Here is a 15,226-nt window from a genome sequence, read left to right as displayed (position 1 = left end):
GAATGTGTAGCACAATAATGAACCCAAATGTAAACTATGAATTTGGGTGATAATGATGTAGGTTTATTGATTGTAAAAAAATGTACCACTCAGGTAGGGCATTTTGATAGTGGAGGAGACTGCAAATGTGGGGGCAGGTGGCACATGGGATATCTCTATACCTTTTTTTAAAAAAAATAGACTTTATTGACTTTTTACAGAGAGGAAGGGAAAGGGATAGAGAGTCAGAAACATCGATGAGAGAGAAACATCGATCACTGCCTCCTGCACACCTCCTACTGGGGATGTGCCCATAACCAAGGTACTGGCCCTTGACTGGAATCAAACCTGGGACCTTTCAGTCCGCAGGCCGACGCTCTATCCACTGAGCCAAACCAGTTAGGGCTCTGTACCTTTTTTTAGTGAGAGTTTTAAAATTTTCTTATTTAAATTATAATTTTTCAATTATTTTACAAATAGACAGTTAATTTATTATTGTGTTGCTGTCACACTTGCAATATTCTTGACTGATTAGTTACATTTCAACCTCTGATGGTTTATATGCCTTGTGCATAGTTTTTTTGTGTTATTGGTCAAGTGTTCTTTTGTATATTTTCTTGTTTTGTTGTACAGCTTGATTGTCATCTTTTAAAATGCCTGTAGACTGACCAGTGTGGCTCAGTGGTTGAGCATTGGCCTGTGAACCAAGAGGTCGTGGTTTGATTCCTGGTCCGGGCACATGCCCAGGTTTTGGGTTCGATCCCCAGTAGGGGGCGTGTTGTGCAGGAGGCAGCTCATCAGTGATTCTCTCTCATCCTTGATGCTTCTATCTCTCCTTCTCCCTTCCTCTCTGAAATCAATAAAAATGTATTTAAAAAATATAAAAGCAATGCATGTAACATTTATTTCTTCTGTTACTTGTTACCATAAGCTTCTCCTCTTATCTTTCCCCATTAGAGAGGGCTGCATAAAGCAATTTTATGCTTGCAGCTAATTTAATACATTTTTTAATTATATAAAATCCAAAAAGTAGATCAGAGAAAAGCAAAACTTAAATATTTATTGAATAGAATAAACAATTACGCCAATTAAACAGAAAAGTAAATAGTGAGAATAATACTTTACCAAAAACATAAAAGCTAACAGAAAAAGCAACAGCATTTTTTTTCGTTCTATAAGTAAAGGGGAAGATCAACAAAATTTATGGACTCTTTAACCCCCATGGATACATGAAAAGTGCTCAGCTTTCTGTTTTTCTGTAACTTATCATCAGTAATCAGTTAATTATATAGCAAGTACCTCTTATAAAGGTTGTAGGAAGCAGAAATACGGTAGGGAAGGAAATGATTGAGGAGTACTTTAAAAATCTATTTATATCAGATGATTTGCAGACCTGATGACAAACAACCTAGATTACCTAAGAAGAGGCAGATGCTACTATAAAGGCCCTAGCCATTCTTTAACACTTTTGAGATACAAATGTCCCTGAAAACTGGAAAGGCAAAAATGTGGCACTGACCTTTTAAAAAAGAAAAGGAGGTAGTTAAGGTAATTTGAGAAGTAGAAAATTATTTAATTTATAATGGCTTATAATAATAGTAGATAATCCAGAAAATGGATTTTGAATCATTCTGGACTTTGATTCTGGTTCAAAACCTATATTGCTCTTTTCTGCAAATGGCTAAAAGTAGAGTAGCTAGCAAGTGACTGTGTGAAGGACTTAGGTGTTTCCAGGACAGGCTACTTTGATAGGGAGCAATAAATGAAATATTTTGTTTTGTCAAAAGTAAGGTTTTGCTTGTGTCCCCAAAGACATTTCTGTGAATAGGCAATAATTGGTTGGAACTTTTCATCTATACTGACAGTCAGTTTTGGCCTGGGAGGATATATTAAATTATGTTTATTTTGCAAAAATATATTTCTGTTGTTCTGTGCTAGTTGCTGAGAACATGTGGAATGGTTCTGAACCATTAGGATTTCTTAATCTAACAGGGCAGATAACTAAATAAACAAGTACAGTGTATAATAAGTAGATAAATGTCATCCTACAGACATGTTTGATTTGGTTTTGTACCATTTTGAGTTTGAATACCTTTAGATTTATGCTTTACAGTCATCCTGTGGCCACCCCCACTCCCCCCTCATCACTTTGTCTGCCATACTACTTCATGTTACCTGTCTGGACCCTGATGGCATTTGGGTATTTGTAAAAGGCACATATCCTAAAACCTAAAACTTTTTAAAAATCACATTAACGTAATATAATGAAAAAATCTGGTGAAAGTAGCCATGTCACTAAATTAATGTGAAGCATAAGCAAGCAAATATTTTTAATTTTTTGATTGATTTTAGGTACCAAATATAAGAATAAAATAATTTTCTTGATTCTTACACTGATGTCTAAAGTAGAGAAATAAAAACTCAGTCTTAAATTGACTCCTCTTTCTGCCTGTTTTTATGGTCATACAGTAGTCCCCCCTTATCCTCAATTTTGCTTTCCGTGGTTTCAGTTACTCCAGTCTAAAAGTATTAAGTGAAAAATTTTGGAAAGAAACAATGAATAAATTTTAAATTGCGAGATGAAATCTTGTGCCATTTTGTTCTGTCCTTGCCGGAATGTGAATCATCCCTTTGTTCAGCATTTCCATGCTGTAGTCCACTCCGTTATCAGGTTGCCTGTCTTTTGCAGTATCACAGTGCTTATGTTTAAGTATCTTTTACTTTACTTAATAATTCCCTATAGCACAAGAGTAGTAATGCTGAGATTTATTGTTTATTCCTGGTGGTTGCTTGTTTTGTGACACTTCTGAATTAATTTTAGAAAGTCTGTACTCTTTATCACATGTGGCCACAGAAATTTCTGCTTGGTTAGCTTAGTGGCCAGCTAATGATTGGACACAATCATTAAAAATTTCTTAAAAGCCTGGGACCAATAAGTCCCCCAGTCTTTGTGAAGGACTCTGTGTGCACGGGGGCATGCTTCAACGCTCATCTGCTTTAACCTTCACTTCCTGCTTGCAAAGAGTTTCAAGGTCAACCATAGATGAGAGCTTAGGTCTTTCCTGAGCATGCACACAGCCCTACATGGCCTTCTAGATGTACATAGTCTTCTAGATTCCCAGGGATATGTCAGAGCTTTTCAGAGCCATACATTGACATCTCATTCCTCAGTTTTCCCTTTTAAGCTTTTTGGTTAGCCTGTTGTGTGCCCTATTATCCACTGCTTAAGGTATTTGCGATGTTAAACAATTGTTTCTAATTGTTGTCAACAAATGTCCCCAGGGAATAGGCTTTTTTGCCCTGGACAAGCCCCAATTCAGGTAATTTGGATTATTCAGTGTAAAAATCGGGCCTAAAACAGCAGTTGGACATCCGTCTGCCTAGCCCTAGGACATCCCTCTGCCTTATGTCTTTAAAGTAGATATAAAACATCCCTGAAAGTGGGGTCTTCCAAGAACCACCATGTAGGTCAAATGAAAATTCTCTGGGGATATGGCTATGAAGGAACTCCAACCCATTCTGCCCCCTTGGGTGGCTGACAGGCTGCTGGCTTTCACCAGTTGTGAGACGTAGATTTTCAAGGGCACTGTAGAACAGGGGAGCAGGGGAGGGAGAATGGAAATAGGGCATGTTAAAATGCTACAAAACTTGCTTTCTTACCAAGATTCAACTATTTTTTAAAAAATAAATGCTGCCTGCATTGCTACAAGGTTTGAGTTAATTTTTAGAATTCTGGAAAAGTTAGTTTGACCATTTTTGCTAGTTTTTAGTTGCTTTGTGGAGAAGAGAACATGTAGGGATCCTTGTTCTGCTGTTTTTGCAAAGGCAGTTAGGGGCGATTGGGCTGGCAGGCAGGTGAGTGGTTAGAGCTGAGGGGAACAACCCCTTCTGTTAATGAATTTTGTGCACCTGGCCACAAATATTTGCATAAATGACTAAAATATTACACCAAAGAAAAATATGAAACAAAATTTAGAATTTAAGAAAACTTATTTTATTATCTGTTTCTATAACCGTTTCTTGTTGGTTGTTATTTTGTCCCCTGTCAGGATGCCCGACATGCAGCAGAAGGAGAAATATATACCAAACTTAATCAAAAAATTGATGAATTTGTTCAGCTTGCTGATTATGACTGGACAATGTCTGAGCCAGATGGAAGAGCTAGTGGTTATTTAATGGATCTTATTAATTTTTTGAGAAGCATCTTTCAAGTGTTTACTCATTTGCCTGTAAGTATAAATTTTTTTCAAAAAATTATAATTTTGCTTTCTGAAGTATATTTTAGAATTCAATTTTAGTTTGATGTTTACTTGTTTAAATCAACTTCCCAGCTACAATATATTTCCTATTCCATTATTATAAATTACTTGTGAAGAATCCTAACTTACCCAATTGTTTGAAGTTTTAATTTGTTTTACTTTTTAACCAAAATATCTATAACTCTCTTCCCATCAAAACCAAAATAAAACTGTGAAATTGACAGTGTGGACTTAAATAGAAATAAATTCTAATAGAAGCAGTTTTCATAAAAGTCAATGTAATCAATGGCTTTTCCAGTTAGAAAAGGCCAAGATCCCTGGCTGGTTTGGCTCAATGGATAGAGCCTACAGACTGAAGGGTCCCAGGTTCGATTCTAGGTCAAGGGCATGTAACTTGGTTGCAGGCATATCCCCAGTGGGGGATGTGCAGGAGGCAGCTGATCGATGTTTCTCTCTCATCAATGTTTCTAATTCTCTATCCCTCTCCCGTCCTCTCTGTAAAAAATCAATAAAATATATTTTTTAAAAAAGAAAAGAAAAGGCCAAGAAATTATTGGATATTTTTAGGCCAGAGATTAAAAGTAAAATAGGACCATTGTTCTATCCTGATATATAGTCATAGTTCATCTAAATCTTGAACAATCAATTGATGAAACATTACCCCCCAAAAAACATATAACAGGGACATTTAAATGTGAATAAGCTAAAACATTGGGTTCTTCAACTGAGTTATACAAAGACCAAAGAGATTATTGTGGAATGAGCATGCTCTCTTTAGGTATATTCAAAAGTAATAGAACTGTTAAAATATGAATGGAGTAGTGTTTGTACAAATAAAAGAATAAAAATAAAATAATAAAAAAATAGAAAAAAAGTATTGATCTTTTTTATCTCATGATAAGATACAGCTGAATGCAAAAATAAAGTATTTAATTTGAAGCCTACCTAACTGCCTCCAACTGTTCCCCTTGTTTAAAATGGGGAGGAAAAAGTTATTCTCCTCATTTTTTACTCTTGCCCTACCAGGAGTTGCTCCAAGGGCCAAATGTGTGTGTGTGTATGTGTGTGTGTGTGTGTATATATATATATATATATATAGGTATTGCTTTCAGAGAGGAAGGGAGAGGGAGAGAAAAACATCATTGATCAGCTGCCTCCTGCACACCCCCTAGAGGTGATCAAGCCAAAAACCCAGGCATGTGCCATGACTGGGAATCAAACCATGATCTCCTGGTTCATACCAGTAGATTGATGCTCAACCACTGAGCCACACCAACTGGGCTAAAAGAATATCTTAAAAGAGATTATAATGGTGGGTCTGTGCTAAAGAACTTAGAGAAGCTTACTCAGGGATGATATATTTTTAACTGCTGTCCTTGAGTTAAAAAGGGGAACCTTTATATATATTTTATTTTTCTATCAACTAATTTCTAAAAGTGTTCCTCATAAAATATGCATTAAGTAATTGTTGCATTAATTTGAATTCATTTTGTCAGTGTAAATCTCCATGCTTCTAGCCAAAAGCAATCCTCAGGAATAAACAGATGCTCTATCAGTTGTTGGCTTACTGTCTTCTGACAGGTCCAGAGGCCTTTGTCTCTAATGTGTACCAGTTGCTCTCTGGAATTTTTAGATCATGCATAGCTGTTACCCTGGAACTTTCCTTCTCTACTCTCTGGGTTGAGAACTGTTTCCTGGATTTTTTGTGTTTTTATTATCTCACTGGTTGGTTTTGTTGAACTGCCTCAATAACTTCCTCCAAAGAGGGAAGTTCACTTTTTAAGTCCTTGCATATCCTAGAATACCTTCTTACACCCTCATGTTTGATTAATAGTTTAGCTGGTTAGTTTTTTGCAAATAGCAGTTGTTAGGCTCACATGTGTCTCATGATGTCTTGTCTGGTTTAAAGATATTGTAAGTATGAATCAAAGCTCAGTGCACACTTATCTTTGATTTTATATTCTACATAAGATTTCACAAATGTCACTTTATTTCTAACTAGAGGCCCAGTGCACGAAATTCGTGCACTGGTAGGGTCCCTAGTGGCTGCCAGCTGGGGCCTCCCTTCCCCTAGCCAGCACTGCCCCCTAGTGAACTCCTGGAGGAACTCCCGGTTAAGGGGACAATTTGCATACTACACTTTTATTATATAGGATAGTTTGACCTAACTCAGCTATGAATAAATAAGTACATGGACAGGAAAAAATAGTTTAGCTGGTTGTATAATTCTAGGTTGAAGAGCTTTTACTCTGGTAATTTCCTTTATATTCCTCTATTGTGTTTGGCCTCCACATTTTAGGATCTGTTTTTGAATCCTTAACATTCTGAAGTGTGATAGGAACATGTGGGAGATAGCTTTTATTTCATTTACTTAGCTCTTCACTCAGTGGCCCCTTTCTCTAAAAAATTTTGTATCTTTTATGGAATATAGGGAATCCCTTCTATTATTTTAAAGATAATTTTGTTCCCTCCATTTTTCTGTTCTCTCTTTCCTGAACTCTCATTAGTTAGATGTTAAAATTCCCAGGTTGGTCCTCTATGTCTTTTATCCTTCTCTTCATTTCTTATTTATACTTCTTTGTTTTGAGAGATTTTCTCAATTTTATTTTTCAGTTCTTCTGTAGACTATATTATTAATTATACTTTTAATTTCCTAGGAATTACTTCTGTTTTTAAGAATTTTTTTCATAGAATACTATTTCTTTTTAAAAATAGATATATTATCTTTCAGATATCTTTGAGTATTAGAGGTTTCTTAAAGACATTTTCTATTTCTTGAATTATTTCTGTTATGCTTAAATAGGTTTTGAAATTTTTATTTTGCTCATTTTCTTTTAGTAAGGAAGTCCTCAAGAGCTTATATGAATTTACTCTGCTACTGTGTAAAAACCCTATTTTTTAAAATTCTAGTATATAGATTTTTATTGATTTTAGAGAGGAAGGGAGAGGGAGAGAGAGAGGGCTAGAAACATCAATGATGAGAGAGAATCATTAATCGGCTGCCGCCTGCATGCCCCACACTGGGGATCTAGTCAATAACCTGGGCATGTGCCTTGATCGGGAATCAAACCATGATCTCCTGGTTCATAGGTCGACACTCAATCACTGAGCCACACCAGCTGGGCATCGGCTGCCGCCTGCATGCCCCACACTGGGGATCTAGTCAATAACCTGGGCATGTGCCTTGATCGGGAATCAAACCATGATCTCCTGGTTCATAGGTCGACAATCACTGAGCCACACCAGCTGGGCAATACTCTATTTTTTTTTTTTAAATAGACTTTCCCCTTGAGTAGAAATCTGACTGGGACTTTTTAATATAAATTTTGGGGGCATTTTGCCTAGGGTGAGCAGATGTGGAGCTAGCTATGGAGTTGTGGTCTCCTCTCGTTGGGACCTACTTCATGGATGTGCTACTGTGCAATTTAGGAAGGTCCTGCATGTGACTTGGTGCTTCATTCTTATTGTCTTGAAATTCTTAATAATTTTTAAGCAAGAAACCCACATTTTTACTTTGCACTGAATTCCACAAATTATGTCACTTTCCCTGCCTCTCTTTCCATTACCACCACACCATGCCTGGGAAATATAAATGGAAACATTAAAATGGTCTCTTCTGAGCCTATAAACTAAATATATGTTAGTATTTATGTACATATATACATACATACATATGTATGCACACTTACAAATATCCTTTAACTTTACTTTTTAACAACTATAAATTAAATAGACTAGATCCTTAGTGCAGGCTTTATAAGTAAAATACCATCTTGAACAGGAAGATTGAGTACCAAAAAGCAAACAATAATGTACCATCTGGCAGTTTTTGGCCAGATGGTGACAAAGAATTCATGTTTAGAAAGTTACTTGAGTTTTTGCAGAGAGGAACAATACAGTTTTAGGAAAACAAATGGTATCTTCCCTTTAACCTGTGTTTCACAATAAACTCTGCATCCAGTCTGAATTATTTTCCACCTCCCCCTGAAGACCCATTTCACAGAGCATGTTAATCATATGTGTGCCTCTCACCAAATGAAGCCCTACTGGACTCTGGAGTCATCCTAAAAGTTTGAAACCTAAATATAAATCCTTGAATGACAAAGGCCTATTACTCTGTACTATCTATATATATAAAAGTCTAAATGACCATTGCACTAGGTCGACTGGTCGCTGTGATGCGCACTGACCGCCAGGGGGCAGATGTTCAATGCAGGAGCTTCCCTCTGGTGGTCAGTGCGCTCCCACAGCCAACCTCCCTCGGCCAGCCAACCTCCCGCGGTCCCTCCCCTGGGACTGGACAAGACGGCCCAATCGGCCCTGCACCGGGCCTCTAGTATTTATATATATGGCTGTGTTTATAATATATCAGCTACAAACCTACATGTATTAAGACAGAGTCATTTGGCTTGGGTGACATTTGTCCATTTTACTAACAATGTGGAAACCACCTACATTATCTAACCTGGGAACTTCTTTGCAAATTTTAAGTCATGCCTGGGTTGCAAAGTAGTACATTTTAATGATGACATAATCTTGATACTCTGAGCTGGATTCTTAGGTAAAGAAATGAGGATGACTGTGCTATCACAAAGCTGTTGCTTTAATAATAGTTCCTGGAATGCTTCAGTTTTTCAACCTGAATTCTGTGGGTTGGCCATCTACTCAGTCACCACATGGGAAATTACATCTCCTCTCTAACTTCCCTTGCTTTTCTTACATTTGCGAGTGAGAGAAATTATAGGGCCTTCATATTTTTAACAATTCCTTACGGAAGCAGATGCTTGACTCCCACTTTGCTGTTACCAAGTACATTTAAGAGTTAGGACTAACCTCTGTCAGCTCTCAGTCAGCACAGACTAGCACCCTCCTCTTCCTCCTCCTTGGCCACAGTGCATGCAGCTTTCACCATTCTATCTAGATTTCTGATAGTATCAGTAGCTGGAAGGAGAGGCATTTCTTCAAAACCTTGACCTCTTCTAGACTTTTACTGCTCTGCTTGTCCTTGCATTATCTTTCTGCCTATTAAAATTAGTTGGATGCTATCATGGGACTACCATGACAGCAACGATACTTGCAGAAAGCTAAGAATCTGGGAATTATGTGTCATCTAAGACCATGTTCAAAAGGTTGCTTAAAACAAAACAAAACAAAACAGAAAAAGGCCATCAAAGTTTGATGAGCCTTTGGTTGGGATAAGGAAATTTTAATTGAAATAAAAATATGCCATAAATTACAGGTGTCCTGAGATTTTCCCAGTTTGTGGAATTTCCTAACTTTAGGATAGTAATTGCATTCTATGTAAGCTGTGTGTGTGTGTGTGTGTGTGTGTGTGTGTGTGTGTGTGTGTCTGTGGTTGTGTGTGTGTCCATGTCTCACTATGATTAGAATTCGTTAGGAGGAGAAAAGCTTAAGAAGAGAGAATTCATAATTGTGGGGATTGTGGTTAACTGATGTAACCAGTTCTTTGGGGGCTATAGCTATTTAGATAGGAACAGAATGAGAGCATGAGAGGAGTATAGAAGTGCAAAAGAAGTATTTTGGAGAATTTTGGGGGTGTTAGAGTGAGTGTATTTTGATAAGCCTATGAATGTTTTTGGCATAATTTCAAAAATCTGTCTTCAAGATGGTGTTAAAGTTATTATTAAAACTCACTAAAGGAATTCATCTTGATATTTAAACCTTATAACTCATCCATTCTCTATTATTGGGAATCTGAGACATTTCAGTGTTATATATTTCAGTGTTATACAGAGTCTTCAGCCAGAAAGTAGATCAAAACCTATCTTACTATAAAGAGGAATTATTGTGCATTTTAAAAATCATCATGGGGAAATTTTCATGTTTTAGACTAATGTTATAGGTATGTTTTTTCCCCCTGATTTAATAACATTCTTTCCATTTGAGCAAAATGTAGTTTCATACAGTAAAACTTTAGGTTAGCAGTTCTTATATAAAATAGAAGGAAGAATAATAGATTTCTTAAATTAATGTCTACTTTTTAATGAGGCATCTTTTTTCATATTTCATTTGAGAATTTGTTTCTAATTTTAGTGTTTACTCCACATTTGATGAAAATCCTCACTCTTTCAGTCTGTGTGTTTTCAAAGAACTGAAATAAATTGTGGCTCTTTAGGAGACTGATTCATTAAAATACTTTCCTTCCTCTTTTGCCTTCCTTCTGAAAGACTATTTCACAATCTCATAACTAAATTTATATAGCAAACTGAGAGGCAGTGAGTTTGAATACTGTAGTATTTTATTGCTTTAATTTAAATAACTTTGAAAATAATAACTTTAGACAGCCATACAAAATCAGAATTAATAAATTCATTTTCCCTTGTTAGATTTAATTTTCAAGTTGATCACAATTTGATTTCGTTTTCTCACTATTTTCTGGCAAGAATTACATAACCTTTTAAAACAAAACCTGCTATCAATTTAAAGAATAATAAATACAGCAGAATATTTCCAAGTCTATATATTCTTTTTTACTTAAATAAAAAAGTAGTTTATTGTGCAAAGTTGACCTTTTATAGGGATATAAAGGAAAATGGTCTCTCTTGGGATCATTAAGGAAAGTAGAACAATACAGAATGGTTTGTGATTTCAAGAGCACGTTTTTATCTTAAATATACTTGAGAGAATGAAAGCAGTATTGAAAAATGCTTTTAAATAATTACTGTTGAAATCAAACCTTTTTTATTAGATCTTTGAAATAAGAGAATGGTGAGACAGAAATGAAAGTTTCAATGAAAATTTAAGTGTGTCAAATTAGTTTTTAAGCATTCTACATTTCTCCTACTATTATATTGGAGTAGATCTATCAAAACATTACTTTGAAACTAAAACAGTTTGAGTCATAATTAATAAAATGTGTTGTATTGTTGTTATCATGTCATTTTATGATATTTCAAAGGAAACAGTATCTTTAGCCTAATCTATAATAGTAAATTATTTTGGAAATTTGGCTTGACATACAAGCAGATGTGTTTTCTTGAGTCCTTTTAAACTGAGGGTTGGTGGTTTGTGGTTTATTGTTCCTGTGATTGGCATTAAAAGCCTTATTTCACAGCTTGCAGCAAGGGACTATTGGGTAAAGAGTGGCTGTGTTCCACAAACTAAATTCAAAAAGTGTCAATCAAGGTCTCACATAGGTTACTTAGAGAATGAGTTTTCTTACTGATTTCACCAAATGTCGCCTCATGCTGTCTTTGATTGGCACAGCCTGGCAGGGAGGATGGATGAATCTGTCACCGACCGGTTAATTGTGTTGCTGGTCTCAGTCTGACATCAGGTCTTTGACTCTTAAGTGGCTCAATACAAAACAAATTAGCAGATTGTAGTCATATTTCTCATTCTATATGCTTTGACTTCGTTGAATGCAGTCCATAAATCATATTGACTGACACACAAGTAAATGATGAAAGCTGCTTTTGAGACATGGATCTAGAAAGCAGCACTGTGAAGGTGCCATGGAAGGATGCATATGGTTGACCCTCTGGGAATTTCCTAGGAGCCAAATGTCTCTTTACCACAATTGTTCTTAAAAGAAAAGCTTTTGGGTAATGCAAAAAGGCTCTAATATGTCAGCAGATTCTCTTTTACAAGTTCCTTTGAAATATAAGAAGTTTGTCTAAGGGTGTTCTCTCTTTGCAAGTTGTTTTTCAGCAAAATGTTAGAGCTGGGTAAAAAAAGTAGTTACCTTTAAAAGTTGGCAGGTGTTTTTACTTATTTATTGAACTATGTGTTGTTAAAGGGAAAGAAAATGTTAGTAATGGTTGCAATTAATTTTTCAGATGAGGGCAGCAGAAATTTCTAGGTACTTGAAATTTGTTAAATGTGCTATATTTTCTCAGTCACTTCACTTAACTATTTTGGCTTTGTTTATTATAATGTTAAAAACCGAAAACAGAGCCTCTGTATTTCTAAAGGTAATTGTAAGACTATTTAAATTATTTTTGTCCTAGAATGATATATTATTAAGAACATCAACAATAATAGCAATAATAGTGTTCAGAAAGGGATGTTTTGATTATATCAAAGTATGCTAAGGGCTACAGGCATTAGAAAGGAATTGCTAAAGATATTTTTTGGGTGTGCAAAATATTTGGAAAATTAAAGTTTCCTATCTATATCTAAAAATAAGTATTAGATGAAATGTAAGAATTTTGTTTACCTTTTATAGTTAAGAAGTAGCCATTTTAAAAAATAATACATAATCTGTTAAAAAATTAAGAATCTGAGCCCTTGATATTAACTTCAATTTTGAACTATGCAAAGGATGAATTTATTTCATTTAAGAACAATAAGTCTTTACTTAATATGCATAATTAAAGAAATTTAATATAGAATTTTATTAATGCATATGTCATTTAAACAAAGGCTAAATTCGTGTGTGTGCATGTGTATGTTTGTGTTTTCATTACCTCTTCCCACTAGATCTATAGGATAGCCTGTACTTCTGTATTCTTACCATCATTTTTGGCTCTATAGTCATTTGTAGCTTCTGAACTCATGTTAAATTTTAAAGATCACCTTAAAATAATACCACTTACATTGTGTAGTGTGTTTGGTTATGAGATGAATATAATAGTAATTTTGTCTTGGCAATTTATTAATCTGCTTTTGTAGTTAGTATATTATAATAGCAACATAAGTAGGACATGGAGCTGATTTAATAGAGAAGTACATTAAACTAAAATGCACTAGTTGTTCCATTATGTCAAAATGACATTTCCATTAAGTATTCTTGAGCCTATTACATTGTAATTAAATTACATGACATTGATTTCTCCTTTTCTATTCCCCCCCCCCATTCATATTGATATTATTCTGCTTTGGGAAAGGAGCTGCATGCCTCCCAGACTAATTCCTCCCGGGTTTGAGGGATCTGGAAGCATGCTGGGTTTTGCATTGTTTGTTACATTCCTTTTTGGCAGTTCATCAGTATCTGTCAAATATATTGTTTGCATCGGCTTTAATCCCTAAAGTTTTTGATTGAGAAATTGACATTCCATTTCAGATACACAGTTTTTCACTGTGCATAATATCTAAATGCTAAATACTCATTCATAAAAGTTGCTTGTTCCTCATCTGACTTTAAATGTGTAACTTGAACAAATGTAGTTCTAGTAAATATCACGAAGATATATTTATGTTATTTCTTTTCTAACACATCAACTCTATGTAAATATTTTTGTGTAAATATATTGTAGCATATATGTCTGGAAGATAGTTTGTAGCTAAAGAGTTTTTGTGGTAAGTAGGAAAAATAGTTACTAAATATCAGTGGGTAAATATTAGTTAATGCAAATGAAGCAAAACATGGTACATCTCCCAAAAGTCATTATTTCCAACCATATTTATAGTCTTTGAATCTTATTTTGGGAATTGGTCCACCACCAAAACACATAAATGTAGGTTGAAGATAGCCATTTTAGGAGCAGTATTACACTAGAAAACTTTGAGTCTTTACATTATTTTAAGCTTCTAGTTGAAATATAAAGCCTGTGTAAAGAAACAATTTGTACTAAAAGTGACATTGTATTGTGATTCAGCTATGTAATCTAAAGGCTAAACATTTAAAATTATCATTTAAAAAATCATTTTGAGAAAATAGAGCCTTAATTAAAGCTATCAATTAAAGTTCATATAGAGTTTTAGCAACTTATTTTAGTGGAAACTTTTCTAATGCTATGTATATTTAGTGAAAGAAAACTACAAGTACTTGTAGTTTTACTTAACTACATATTTCTTAATTATCAGATGACTTAGAAACTTATTTTTAAACCTTAATGGGGATCTGTAGGTGATTTTGAAGTCATTGGTAGGCAAGCCTTTTATTTCCCGATAATTGAAACTATAGTACAAACTAATGTTGTGATTAGAACTTATGACAAAGTATATTTTTAACTTAGTTAAAATGATAATAGCTTAAATTATACTGTTTATTAACTTCCTTTATTCTGGCATGGTTAATTACATAAAGAAGAGCTTAAAGAGCATGATATAAATAAAATGTCAATATAAGTTAATTTTATGTCATAACTTATATTTTAACTTGTGTTTTAAAATACTTGAGACATTTCAAGAGATCTGAAATAATTTTTTACTTGTATTTTAATTTTCCTGTGTGGAGTAAGAGTTTTAATGATATTTATGTTCTGAGAAGGATAAGTGAACAAGAATATTAATTTTAATTCCAATGCTAAAGGGCGTAGCCACTTCAAATGCAGAAATAGAAAGACCAGTAGTCGCTCTTGTACCCCAAAAAAGGGAACAAAAGAATGCCAGGTTATATAATATTTCTGATACTTTATGCGATATTTCAGTTTGTTTCTTTGTTTGCTTATTTTTTGGTTTGGATATTTGTTTTAAACAGGGGAAAGTTGCCCAGACCGCTTGCATGTCAGCCTGCCAGCATCTGTCAACATCCTTAATGCAGATGCTACTGGACAGTGAGTTAAAACAGATAAGCATGGGAGCCATTCAGCAATTTAACTTAGATGTCATACAGTGTGAATGTAAGTACCTTGTTGGTTAAATCTCATGCATTTCTAGGAACCTACGTTTAAATTATATGAAACCAAGGGCCTATAGTAGGATAGTTCAGAAAGGAGGGACGAGGCCTGATTGAGCTAAACCTTCAGCAGCCTTAGAAGCAGCTTCCTTCCAGGAGGAGAAAACTGTTACAGCTTCACTTTTAGGGTCGAGAGAGAAAGGCACTGGAATGGCAGTCCAAACAGGGATCATTACAAAGATGATGCTGTTTCCCCCTTATTCCTTCTTCTGGTCATTCTTGCCAGGACTCTCCAAATGTTTGTCACAAATGAATAAAATTATTCTAAGTTTGCCATTCTTACTTTCCCTGTAAGTAACTTTTTAGATATTTGCTAGAAGTATGATCTTAGGACTCTATGTTCCAAATGAAGCTTCTTTTATATACCAAATGTTTTGTTCTCTTTCCCACAGAATTTTTCAAGGCT

General features: G+C 34.9%; 1 protein-coding gene across 1 annotated transcript in view; it reads left to right on the top strand.

Moving 5' to 3' along the window:
- The window catches only part of EXOC6 (exocyst complex component 6), a 102,619-nt gene that overhangs the window by 43,064 nt on the left and 44,329 nt on the right, over nt 1–15,226 (top strand). Inside the window, exons 17-18 of the mRNA XM_006755090.2 lie at nt 4,029–4,208; nt 14,623–14,764. Of these exons, the coding sequence (XP_006755153.1) occupies nt 4,029–4,208; nt 14,623–14,764 (322 nt within the window). The remainder of the gene's footprint in view (nt 1–4,028; nt 4,209–14,622; nt 14,765–15,226) is intronic.

The sequence above is a fragment of the Myotis davidii genome, unplaced genomic scaffold (genome assembly GCF_000327345.1).
Source record: "Myotis davidii unplaced genomic scaffold, ASM32734v1 scaffold271, whole genome shotgun sequence".
Lineage (NCBI taxonomy): Eukaryota > Metazoa > Chordata > Mammalia > Chiroptera > Vespertilionidae > Myotis > Myotis davidii.
Note: the sequence above shows the minus strand (reverse complement) of the source record. Positions and strands in the feature narration are given on the sequence as shown.